General features: G+C 34.9%; 1 protein-coding gene across 1 annotated transcript; it reads left to right on the forward strand.

Annotated features, from left to right (window-relative positions):
- The first annotated feature begins 3,305 nt into the window (after nucleotides 1-3,305).
- LOC132745203 (T-box transcription factor TBX5-like) lies at nucleotides 3,306-10,774 on the forward strand. Its single transcript, XM_060734042.1, has 9 exons — nucleotides 3,306-3,540; nucleotides 4,551-4,666; nucleotides 4,984-5,130; nucleotides 5,590-5,651; nucleotides 6,421-6,575; nucleotides 7,597-7,712; nucleotides 8,027-8,173; nucleotides 8,648-8,709; nucleotides 9,419-10,774. Exons 1-9 carry the CDS (start codon nucleotides 3,390-3,392, stop codon nucleotides 9,843-9,845), a joined length of 1,383 nt encoding a protein of 460 aa, XP_060590025.1. The 5' UTR covers nucleotides 3,306-3,389; the 3' UTR covers nucleotides 9,846-10,774.
- Nucleotides 10,775-12,874: the final 2,100 nt, after the last annotated feature.

The raw sequence follows: 12,874 nt of genomic DNA on the forward strand, positions 1-12,874 counted from the left end.
ACAGAGCCTGCAACGTTTTACAATTTTGCCGTGTTGGGCTTTCTTTAGGAATTCTGTTTTCTCTATGTTGACTAAGTTCATAACTGTATCAAAAACAATGCAGTGACAGTGCAAGAATGTTTTTGAAGATCTGAACAAGGGGGTATTGACCATGCTTATCACGTACAATCTATTAGTATTTGTAATAGGTAAATAATTAACGCTCATTTTCCATCACTAAAAATCTTCAACACCGGATGTTTAAGTTTCCTTGGATTTTGTTTACCTGCATATAGAAACGGAATTTTGTTAAAGAAAAAAACAATATTCGCTAGTGTAAAACAAGATCAACAAAAAATAAGAATGAAAACACAACTAAAACAGGACCACCGGAAAGGAAGCCATTTTACTATGCTTAAGAAAGAAAAGATGTATTACTTCATTTTACGAAATTAACACATACAATTTCATTCCATCCGTGCAATATTTACAGGCATAAGCCGGCACCTGAGTAGAACCACCGACGTTCCGCGTGATGGACAATTCCAAAGTCCCTTGTGGGATTCGAACCCACAGCCGTGAGAAGCAAGTTAATGTAGTTTGAAATCAACGACTTTAACCACTCGGCCACGAACGTCCCCTTCTCGACTGGGTGAAACCGTCAAACAGTTTTTGAAAATGTGTGTGCGCGTGCGTGTGCGCGTGTGGGTGTGGTTAATGAGGGTCCATTCGTCCTTAAGGGCACATAATTCAGGTTTTGCTGTCGAGTACGGACCCCGGACATGTCACCTGTCATGCCCATAAACAGTTAATTTTGAAGCACAATTAAGTTGTGATAATTTACCTCCATGCAATTTCCACGGAGTGTTAGCCAAAGAGTTTTGAGGCAAAAGTAGGTCACTGCGGTCACTGAGAACCTAAATGTACAGTAACCTGAGACAATAATGAAAGGAGGTAGCCCTTAAAAGTGCTGTTGGTGCCAAGCAAAGGGTCTGCCTTACAATATGATAAACAAAATCAACAAGGAGAGGCGTCGTTCAATGAACGCAACCCCTTTTGTACGAGGGGCTCACACACCCTAGTACCCCACCCTCGTCGACTCAGAGCCCACACTCGATGGAAAGTACAAAACTTCTCGACTCTTGTTGGTGTAAACAGTATTATTATGTTTCATTTTACATACAAAAGTTAATTTGCCTTTTAGAATTAAAGGAACTCCACACCGGTGGTGATAAAGGTGTGCGTTGATCAGGCGTGTTCCTGGGTCCCTCCGATTCGTGACTAAATTATGTATTAAAAGGACATACTAATACATGTATCTCCTGCATGCATCCAAGAACGCTGGAACTATATATCGCACATGCGCATATTCAATTGAAATTCACGATCAAATTATTAAGTTGCCTATATGGAATCGGACGGGATTGTCTACTGTGTGGCCAACTAAATGAAACAGTTGATCACAACTTTATTCTACACACCAAGTAGTAAAACAGCCAATGAAGACATCAAGTCTTTCGAGTTGATAATTTGCAAACGTCAATCAAACTACATACGATCTTTATATAAGATGTGGTACATTTGATAAATAACTGTATGTATGTATAAATATATGTGTTCATTCACCTTGTCTTGTGATCAAAAGTTAATGCGCACAGAATACAAAGTTTGTACAAAAGTAGGCTTTGTTCAATTCTTGAGAACATTCAGTAGCATTTTTACCATACAAAAAATAAAAATAAGATTTTGTGTTATGCACAATGGAAAGCACAGACATCGACATTCAAGACTTGTTAACAGAGGCTTGCGGTCAGGGTCCGTTCTTCAACGGACATTCTGACATGCCGAACCATCTCCAAAACGTTGAAAATATCTCTCATTTTCCTGAAGGTAATTCGATGAGTGCTGATGGAAGTATTTTTGAGTATGGCGGTGAAGAATCGAATACTGGTATGAAAGGGCCATCGAATGTGAAAAATTATGGACACATAATGACCCCTGGAGCTGTTTTCTCGACATATTCCTCATCTGGTGAATGTTACAATGATGTTCAATCCTCAAATGTAAGTAGATCTGGAGATCCTATTCATGTCACACAGTGTCCTGTTCAGGCGACATTCTCGGCATACCATCAAGGTGAAAGCGAGACAAGATCGTACCATGATGTACAATACCAATCATATTTTGAAGACTACCACAAGGAACGCACAAATAACTGTGGTGCTTTCATCTCTCAGCATTGTTCTAGTAACAAATCAGAGCAAATTAATGAGAGGCAAAGCGGAGCACCGTATACTTTCACAGAGTCACCGTCTTCTACGATGTGTATATCCCAGCATTTCAGATCGGGTACAAACAGCCGGTCACAATGTATGGCATCAAAACAAGCATGTGTATTTCTATGTAACAGAGAATTGTGGTCAAAGTTTCACAATCTAACTACAGAAATGATAGTATCAAGGCGAGGGAGGTAAGTCATTTAAAACATTTGAAGCAAATATCATAATTACATCATCATAGTTTCCGGGTTGCTTTTTTGTTTGGAAAAGCTACGATGGAAACATTGTCCTTCACATCATTTTGTTAAGTGTCGCTTCGTGCAATGTTTATTTCAAATATATATCTTCTGAATCAGTTGTAATGGACTTGCAAAACTGCGAAGAAGACCCTTTCACATCTTTTGTCCGCCCTTTTGTCTAGATGGTACAAGGATATGTTGCGTGTATTTGTAATTATTCCTTATCATAGCCTTCTTGCCATTGTTTCCGGCTTCTACAACTTATCTTTTGAGAAGTGCAAATAAATGTTGTGCTCGTGCAAAAAATTTCGTTCTCCGAAAAGTTAAAAAAAAACTGTATCAATGGAATTTATATTGATAAAAAACAACGAGAATGAATAACAATTAGTCAAGAAAAGCTTATAACTTTAGATAAATCTGAAAACAAAAAGAAGAAATATTATTTGTTCATTGTTTTTTATGATTAGTTAGATCCTGCAGTGATTTTTTTTGGTTGATTTTGACCCCGAAATAAGGCCTCTTCGCAATGCCAAAAACATATATAAAAAAATCACAAAAATGTGTAAAAATCCACAATTGGCAGGATTGCTTTTCAGTACCAAACAAAATAATGAACTGACAAATGACAATCTTGAGAATTTTATTGATATATTTGAGGGAATAAAAAAGAAGAAAGCTGAAACTAAATTATTAAAATATATGAATAAAGTGATGAATATTTATTCTTGTTTATTTTTTCACAATTTGACAAATTATCGCGCTAAAAATCTACAATTTCAGGGGTATGGGTTGTTGCGAAAAAAGTAAAAAAAATCACTGCCCTGTAGACATTAATACGTTATCATTGTTATTTACATCTGTATAATCACTGATTATTACTTTTTGTAGACGGATGTACCCTGTGCTAGAATTCAGATTTACTGAGCTGGTTCCAACAAAGATGTACAATGTTTTTGTTGAAATTATACCAGTGGACAATTACTGCTGGAAATTCAAGAATGGAAAGTGGAAACCATTTGATGATATTGAACGGAAGACTCGAGGTAAAACGATTTGATTTTTTCTCAAGCAAATTAAAGGGATGGGGGATGTTCGTCAGCATCTGCATTGGCGATTGGTTGGTACGAGGTGTGGGCAGTCACGCACCAGGGATCATAGAATTAATGATGACTAACAAACACTAAATTTACTCATTGGTTGAAAATATGTTTTGTATCAAAACAAAGAATTATTTAAAAATTGTAACGATCCAATTAAACCAAATACATATTGTATATATGCTTTTGATTGCCTCTGTATTGTATGTGTATGGGATTTTCAGTTACATGTATACGTTTGCTGCCTGGTATGACTGCACAAAAGAGTAAACTGCGCGGACTGACATGTGGCAAAGGCCTATTACTTTAGTTCCAGACAGGTGGCAAAGGCTTATTTCTTAAGTTCCAGACAGGTGGCAACGGCTTATTACTTTAGTTTCAGACAGGTGGTAAAGGCTTATTACTTTAGTTCCAGACAGGTGGCAAAGGCTGATTATACTTTAGTTCCAGACAGGAGGCAAAGGCTTATTACTATAGTTCCAGACAGGTGGCAAAGGCTTATTTCTTTAGTCTCAGACAGGTGGCAAAGGGTTATTACTTTAGTTCAAGACAGGTGGCAAAAGCTTATTACTTTAGTTTCAGACAGGTGGCAAAGGCTTATTACTTTAGCTTCAGACATGTGGCAAAGGCTTATTACTTTAGTTTCAGACATGTGGCAAAGGCTTATTACTTTAGCTTCAGACATGTGGCAAAGGCTTATTACTTTAGTTTCAGACATGTGGCAACGGCTTATTACTTTAGTTCCAGACATGTGGCAAGGGCTTATTACTTTAGTTTCAGACATAAACCTCCTCTGCGTTGTAGATAATCCTCACTTTTTGCATGATGTTCTTTATTTAGTTTGCACATTAAGAAAGACTTTGTTTGTCATAGAAGAGGAGGAAGTAATGATTATAACATCAATAACAGTTTTAATAATAATAATAATAATAATAATAATAAATCTTCTTTTTCAGCGGGAGGAATTTATTTACATCCGGACTCGCCTAGTAACGGAGCTTTCTGGATGAAAGAAAACGTGGTTTTTAACAAACTAAAACTCACAAACATTGCGAGAGATGTTAGCGGACAAGTAGGTTTTTTCCTTCTATCTCTTCTAAGTAGTGCTAGTAATATCTTGCTTATAAATCCTTTGTGAAACAAGTAACAAGTGCTATTTTTACGCGCATGCGCAAACTGCGCAGGGCTTAGGATCCCTAAATGCTATACAGAAATGAGAAACTGCAGATGAACAGGCAACAGCCTCTTATAGTTTTCTCTTATCAAAGTGATGCAAAAACACCCTATATATGTTCTACAATCAAGAATATTTTCCACACAGCAAACACTGCCCATATATAACATTTCCTGTATTCTAGGGTAGTCACGCCTTTTGTTTTATTTTTACAGATATACCTGAATTCAATGCATAAATATCAGCCCCGGGTTCATGTGATTGAAGTAGGTCAGAATAGAGCTGGGGATCCGGACACATTACAGACAAAAGTGTTTCAGGAGACCCAATTCATAGCTGTAACAGGCTATCAGAATGTGGAGGTAAGTGTTTGTACCATTTTTTTGTTCCATTGTTTGTTCTTTTGTTTAGCTTTTACATTAACGTTTCAAGTTGATCAGCTAATTAAAGAAAACAAATGTTATTGGACAATTAAAAAGTAAACATGTGAAGTATAGCAAAGACAAACAATACAAATTTAAAAATATCAGTACAAATACATACACATTAAGACATTCCGTGAAACAATAATAATATCGTAAAACGACCATTTTAGTGAGCCATCAAAAAAAAAAAAAAAAAAAAAAAAAAAAAAAAGTCTTCCGGTATGAATAAAAAACTAAAAAACATACTGTTCTCAAGTGCTTGTTCTTTTGCGCTTTTGTTTGCGGTTTTGTTTGAGTGTGTGTTTTTGTGATTGTTTTGTTTGTTTGTTGTTGTTGTTGTTATTGCATGTATTTCTTTAATTGCATGAAGCATTTAATTTGTATTACTTTTTTCAGATTACACAGTTGAAGATTGATAATAATCCGTTTGCTACAGGTTTTCGGGATTCAAAACACGGGTATGTATTAAATACATTGATTCATTGAAAGATAAGGAGGTTTTTAATAAATGGCATGAACTGGGAACCAGACAAAAATTCACTTAATATGGTTGTAACTGGAACATTAGAATAAAAAAAAACAAGCTATCGTTTTGTTTTGAGGCAAGGGTGACTTTCGTAATTTCTAGCAAGTCTTTGTAAAGAAAACCTTATTTACAGCAGAAAAAAACGATCGGTTCTCAATTTTGCGGATTTTTCTAAATTCCATTTTTTTTTCCATTTCATGTAAAATGATGAATACTGCTTAAGCCGGTGCTAGGGGGCATAGACTGTATGGGTGGCTCAATCAAAACCGAGCCGGCAACATTTTCAATTTTGTCGTTTTGTGCGTTCTTTCGGGATTCTTTATTACTCTCTATTTCTATGAAATATCGTAGCAACATTATGTATGTTTTACCGCCTCCGTGGTCGAGTGGTTAGAGTCGATGACTTCTAACCCAGTTACCTCTCTGGCGTGGGTTCGATCCCCGGGAGATGCTTTGGTAGTTTAGCGCGGAGGAAGGTAGTCAAGTACTGGTGTAACTCTCCAGGAACGATGGTTAGGAAACTACCCGCCTATATGACTGAAATACTGTTGGAAAAAGGCAAATTATCGCGCTAAAAATCTACAATTTCAGGGGTATAGGTTGTTGCGAAAAAAGGTAAAAAAAAATCACTGCCCTGTAGACATTAATACGTTATCATTGTTATTTACATCTGTATAATCACTGATTATTACTTTTTGTAGACGGATGTACCCTGTGCTAGAATTTAGATTTACTGAGCTGGTTCCAACAAAGATGTATAATGTTTTTGTTGAAATTATACCAGTGGACAATTACTGCTGGAAATTCAAGAATGGAAAGTGGAAACCATTTGATGATATTGAACGGAAGACTCGAGGTAAAACGATTTGATTTTTTCTCAAGCAAATTAAAGGGATGGGGGATGTTCGTCAGCATCTGCATTGGCGATTGGGTGGTACGAGGTGTGGGCAGTCACGCACCAGGGATCATGTGTCAATGCAGACTGAACAAACACTAAATTTACTCATTGGTTGAAAATATGTTTTGTATCAAAACAAAGAATTATTTAAAAATTGTAACGATCCAATTGGACCAAATACATATTGTATATATGCGTTTTAATTGCCTCTGTATTGTTTGTGTATCGGATTTACAAATACATGTATACGTTTGCTGCCTGATACGACTTCACAGAAGAGTATACTGCGCGGACTGAGAGGTGGCATAGGCTTATTACTTTAGTTTCAGACATGTGGCAAAGGCTTATTACTTTAGTTTCAGACATGTGGCAAAGGCTTATTACTTTAGCTTCAGACATGTGGCAAAGGCTTATTACTTTAGTTTCAGACATGTGGCAAAGGCTTATTACTTTAGCTTCAGACATGTGGCAAAGGCTTATTACTTTAGTTTCAGACATGTGGCAAAGGCTTATTACTTCAGTTTCAGACATGTGGCAAAGGCTTATTACTTTAGTTTCAGACATGTGGCAAAGGCTTATTACTTCAGTTTCAGACATGTGGCAAAGGCTTATTACTTTAGCTTCAGACATGTGGCAAAGGCTTATTACTTTAGTTTCAGACATGTGGCAAAGGCTTATTACTTTAGCTTCAGACATGTGGCAAAGGCTTATTACTTTAGTTTCAGACATGTGGCAACGGCTTATTACTTTAGTTTCAGACATGTGGCAAGGGCTTATTACTTTAGTTTCAGACATAAACCTCCTCTGCGTTGTAGATAATCCTCATTTTTTGCATGATGTTCTTTATTTAGTTTGCACATTAAGAAAGACTTTGTTTGTCATAGAAGAGGAGGAAGTAATGATTATAACATCAATAACAGTTTTAATGATAATAATAATAATAATAATAATAATAATAATAATAAATCTTCTTTTTCAGCGGGAGGAATTTATTTACATCCGGACTCGCCTAGTAACGGAGCTTTCTGGATGAAAGAAAACGTGGTTTTTAACAAACTAAAACTCACAAACATTGCGAGAGATGTTAGCGGACAAGTAGGTTTTTTTCCTTCTATCTCTTCTAAGTAGTGCTAGTAATATCTTGCTTATAAATCCTTTGTGAAACAAGTAATAAGTGCTATTTTTACGCGCATGCGCAAACTGCGCAGGGCTTAGGATCCCTAAATGCTATACAGAAATGAGAAACCGCACACAGGAAACAGCCTCTTATAGTTTTCTCTTATTAAAGTGATATAAAAACACCATATGTTCTACAATCAAGAATATTTTCTACACAGCAAACACTAGCTGTCCATATATAACATTTCCAGTATTCTAGGGTATTCATGCCTTTTGTTTTATTTTTACAGATATACCTGAATTCAATGCATAAATATCAGCCCCGGGTTCATGTGATTGAAGTAGGTCAGAATAGAGCTGGGGGTCCGGACACATTACAGACAAAAGTGTTTCAGGAGACCCAATTCATGGCCGTAACAAGCTATCAGAATGTGGAGGTAAGTGTTTGTACCATTTTTTTGTACCATTTTTTTTGTTCCATTGTTTGTTCCATTCTTTAGCTTTTACATTTACGTTTCAAGTTGACCAGCTTATTAAAGAAAACAAATGTTATTGGACAATTAAAAAGTAAACATGGGAAGTATAGCAAAAGCAAACAATACAAATTTAAAATATTAGTGCAAATACATATACATTAAGACATTCCGTGAAACAATAATAATATCGTAAAACGACCATTTTAGTGAGCCATCAAAAAAAAAAAAAAAAAAAAAAAAAAAAGTCTTCCGGTATGAATAAAAAACTAAAAAACATACTGTTCTCAAGTGCTTGTCCTTTTGCGCTTTTGTTTGCAGTTGTGTTTGTGTGTGTGTTTTTGTGATTGTTTTGTTTGTTTGTTGTTGTTGTTGTTGTTGTTATTGCATATTTTTCTTTAATTGCATAAAGCATTTAATTTGTATTACTTTTTTCAGATTACACAGTTGAAGATTGATAATAATCCGTTTGCTACAGGTTTTCGGGATTCAAAACACGGGTATGTATTAAATACATTGATTCATTGAAAGATAAGGAGGTTTTTAATAAATGGCATGAACTGGGAACCAGACAAAAATTCACTTAATATGGTTGTAACTGGAACATTAGAATAAAAAAAAACAAGCTATCGTTTTGTTTTGAGGCAAGGGTGACTTTCGTAATTTCTAGCAAGTCTTTGTAAAGAAAACCTTATTTACAGCAGAAAAAAACGATCGGTTCTCAATTTTGCGGATTTTTCTAAATTCCATTTTTTTTCCATTTCATGTAAAATGATGAATACTGCTTAAGCCGGTGCTAGGGGGCATAGACTGTATGGGTGGCTCAATCAAACCGAGCCGGCAACATTTTCAATTTTGTCGTTTTGTGCGTTCTTTCGGGATTCTTTATTACTCTCTATTTCTATGAAATATCGTAGCAACATTATGTATGTTTTACCGCCTCCGTGGTCGAGTGGTTAGAGTCGATGACTTCTAACCCAGTTACCTCTCTGGCGTGGGTTCGATCCCCGGGAGATGCTTTGGTAGTTTAGCGCGGAGGAAGGTAGTCAAGTACTGGTGTAACTCTCCAGGAACGATGGTTAGGAAACTACCCGCCTATATGACTGAAATACTGTTGGAAAAAGGCGTAAAATGACACAAACAAACAAACAAATATTTATGTTTTCAGTCAAGTAAACATACCTACCATATCTTCCATTTTTTATTCAGAAATGTGACATCGAACAGAAATATGCCAGGTTGCCAACACAACGAAACACTTTTCTTGGAAGACAATGTATTATTTCCAAGCATATACTCATCCGATGATAGCTTTGTGTCTGGCGAGCATATGATAAAAAGTGAAAATGAACGCACAATAAATGAATGTCATGATCCAACAAATGGATATTCCGTATCTAATCCTACGTATTCGCCTTATTACCAAAGTTCGAGCTATTCCACCGCGGGTGTTATTTCATCCACAAATCAACATGGCGATTTGCAAGTAGCAATGACGTTTAACCAGTTACGTACCGATCAGGAAGGGCAATTCTTAATGAATATGAGTGATGTAATGCGTAAGCGGCCGGATGATCAAATGTACGGGGTAGAGCCTACTACAAAAACGAATCAAGTATTCTGGTATGATGTTTGATGCTGAATGAATTACAGGTTAAATCTGAAAATGTCTATGGAAAAGGTAAAACTGTAAAAAAATGAAATATTATTTCATTACAAAATTGATACAAAAACATCACATAATAATTTATCGTCTGTCGTATTTACAATGTTGCATAACATCACATAATAATTTATCGTCTGTCGTATTTACAATGTTGCATCTGTTAAAAAAACAACAAAATTTGAAATTTGGGACGCTTTGTTTATAAATGAGTTGTATTCTTTTATAGAAAACAAGTTCGGCTGTAGAATGTATTGTGTTGACTTTTAAAACATAGTTTCGGTTTTGAAGAATATTTAATATTTATGTGCAAATCCGAAATACATGCACCTTATAAATACAATATGCATTGAAAAATTTAGAACAAAAAAGCACCGAGACATCCGATAGTTGGAGGAAAGTCCAATACAATGAAAACAATATGTATATTGTGTAATATCGGTGATGAATAGCATTACATACTTCTATATTGTAGTTTAAATGGTTTAAGAAGAAAAGGTGTTGAAGGAAAATTCATTAGCAGCCCAAATATCATTACGTTATACTAATACTAAAAATCTTATTTATTATAGAAACTTTTGAAATTCCACACTTAATACAGTTACATAAACAAGCTTTTTTATTTCATCTTTTAATGGTCCCTTTAACAGTATTTGTGATTTGTCAAATATATAAATGCAGTTTTCTGTAGAATATATACAAAATTTATTCGGGGAATCTTCTCCGGCTTTGTACTTCATATATCAAATGTAAATCATTAAATATATGTGATATTCATTTACAAATGTTACTGTGTATTTTCATTGATATATCATTTTTATTGTAAAATAATTGGAAATAAAGAATAAAAGAAAAGGAAAAGAAATGACAAACATTAATTGTCATTTTATTGGTATTTCAAACCGCATGTTATTGATTTATTTTATTTGGGCATATCCATTTATCAGTTATGTTTACACTGAGTTAATCTTATCAAATAGTTATATCGTCACAATATACATATTAATTAATATCAATTTGAAGAACCAGGAGAAGCTTCTGGAATTAGGGCATTTCTCTGTATCTTTCTTTCTGCACTATCCTTTAAAACTCCTTCACTTTCTCTACAAAAAAGAGCAATTATTTACGTGTATATTGTGTCTATAATTATTATTAAACCTATTATTGTTGGAAATACATGTATATATGTGTTAGCCAAATTGTTAAGGCTTGGACAGCAAGCTCTTCAAACAAAATGAAACTGAACTGTCTTAATTTCTGTCTTCTGCCTTTCTTTGTCGAGCCTTTGTAGGCGAAATTCTTGCTCCTCCTTTTATGCATTGAGTACTTTGGTTATCGTCATTGGGTTATACATGATTATTTTTAACTTTTTGTAACCATAACAACTGTAAAATCGTTGCTTGAATAATTTGCCTTCTTCTATATCTTTCTCGATTTCTATGGTTTTCTTTATTGTATGGTTATAATACAAACCGGTCCGTGATTCGCCTTCGTGTCCTCTCCTGGTTTTTGTTTGGTGCACTGCTGGGCTCCTTGTCGATGGTCCTTTGTCGCTTGCGTTTGTAGGGGTATGCGTTCATTTAATGGCGCCATTCCTTAGTGATCTTTATTTCCATATTTAACTTGTATAAATTAATCAATATGGAATGAAAATATCTGTATGGGCAGGCAGATTGTCAAATTGTAGACAAATGAACTAACTTGAACTATAAAATCTCTCCCTTTTAAGGTTATACCAAATTAAATGATATTCGTACGATAGACAGCGTAAAGTATCAGTTAATTTTGAGGGTCTGAATGCTAAAATATGTATATAAAATGTGAACAAGGCGTATTTTATCGATTTTATTTCAACTTTTTTTTTAAAAATGTTTGCTGTATTATAAATTTGTTATAAAGATTCACTTGAAACATATTGTAATATAGGTATTGTAATAAAAATGCCAGAATAAAGTTTTGTTTCATCCATTATGAGTTTATCATAATTATATTAGAGACATGAAATAACTAACATCGGAGAGTTGTATTTAGTCAATACCGGTATATCTATTTTATATTGTCCCAAACAAAACCTGGTTTATGTTGTTTATGTACGCTCATTTGACATCAGAAAATCATAAACCATGTCTGAACGAAACATAAATCACGTTTCCCTTTAAATGAACAAAACACACTGCATCTTTTTTCTTGATATCTGAACATAGCATGAAGCATGTTTTTTATTACATAATTTATAATAAAGCGCCGTCCGTGATTCGCCCTTGTGTCCTTACTGAGGAGGAATGCTGTGCACAAGAATGATAACTCTTCCCTATACAACATTTGAGTTATTGCCCTTTGTTCTTTTTTATGCTATTTTGTCCGGAGCTTATCTCAAAAAGTATTTGAGGTATCAACTTGAAACTTCATAGCTGGATGGATCTCATTGAGGAGGAGTGCAGTGCACAAGAACGATAACTCTACCCTGCATAATTTTTGAGTTTTGCCCTTTGTTATTTTTCAAAATTAATTTTTGTCCAGAGCATAACTCAAAAAGCCTATGAGATATCAACATGAAACTTCATAGGAGCATAGATCTCACTCAGGAGGTGTGCAGTGCAGAAGAATGATAACTCTACCTTTCATATTTTTTGAGTTATTGCCCTTTGTTATTTTTCATACCTATTTTTTCACCCGAGTGGAGCATAACTCAAAGTGTTTGAGATGTCAACATGAAATGTCATAGGTGGATAGATCTTATTGAGGAGGAATGCTGTGCACAAAAATGATAACTCTTCCCGATACAATTTTTGAGTTATTGCCCTTTGTTTTTTTTTTCATACTATTTTGTCCGGAGCTTTTCTCAAAAGTATTTGAGGTATCAACTTGAAACTTCATAGCTGGATGGATCTCATTGAGGAGGAGTGCAGTGCACAAGAACGATAACTCTACCCTGCATAATTGTTTAGTTATTGCCCTTTGTTATTTTTCATACTTAATTTTTCAATTCAATTTTTTTTTTC

Source organism: Ruditapes philippinarum, unplaced genomic scaffold (assembly GCF_026571515.1).
Source record: "Ruditapes philippinarum isolate M1 unplaced genomic scaffold, ASM2657151v2 ctg3393_1_1_1_1, whole genome shotgun sequence".
In the NCBI taxonomy this organism is placed as follows: Eukaryota; Metazoa; Mollusca; class Bivalvia; order Venerida; family Veneridae; genus Ruditapes; species Ruditapes philippinarum.

Coding starts and splice junctions, on each gene's coding strand:
- LOC132745203 (XM_060734042.1), top strand. CDS start 3,390: ATGTACCCTGTGCTAGAATTCAGATTTACTGAGCTGGTTCCAACAAAG. Junction 5,131..5,589: donor CAGGCTATCAGAATGTGGAG/GTAAGTGTTTGT, acceptor TACTTTTTTCAG/ATTACACAGTTGAAGATTGA. Junction 5,652..6,420: donor TTTCGGGATTCAAAACACGG/GTATGTATTAAA, acceptor TACTTTTTGTAG/ACGGATGTACCCTGTGCTAG.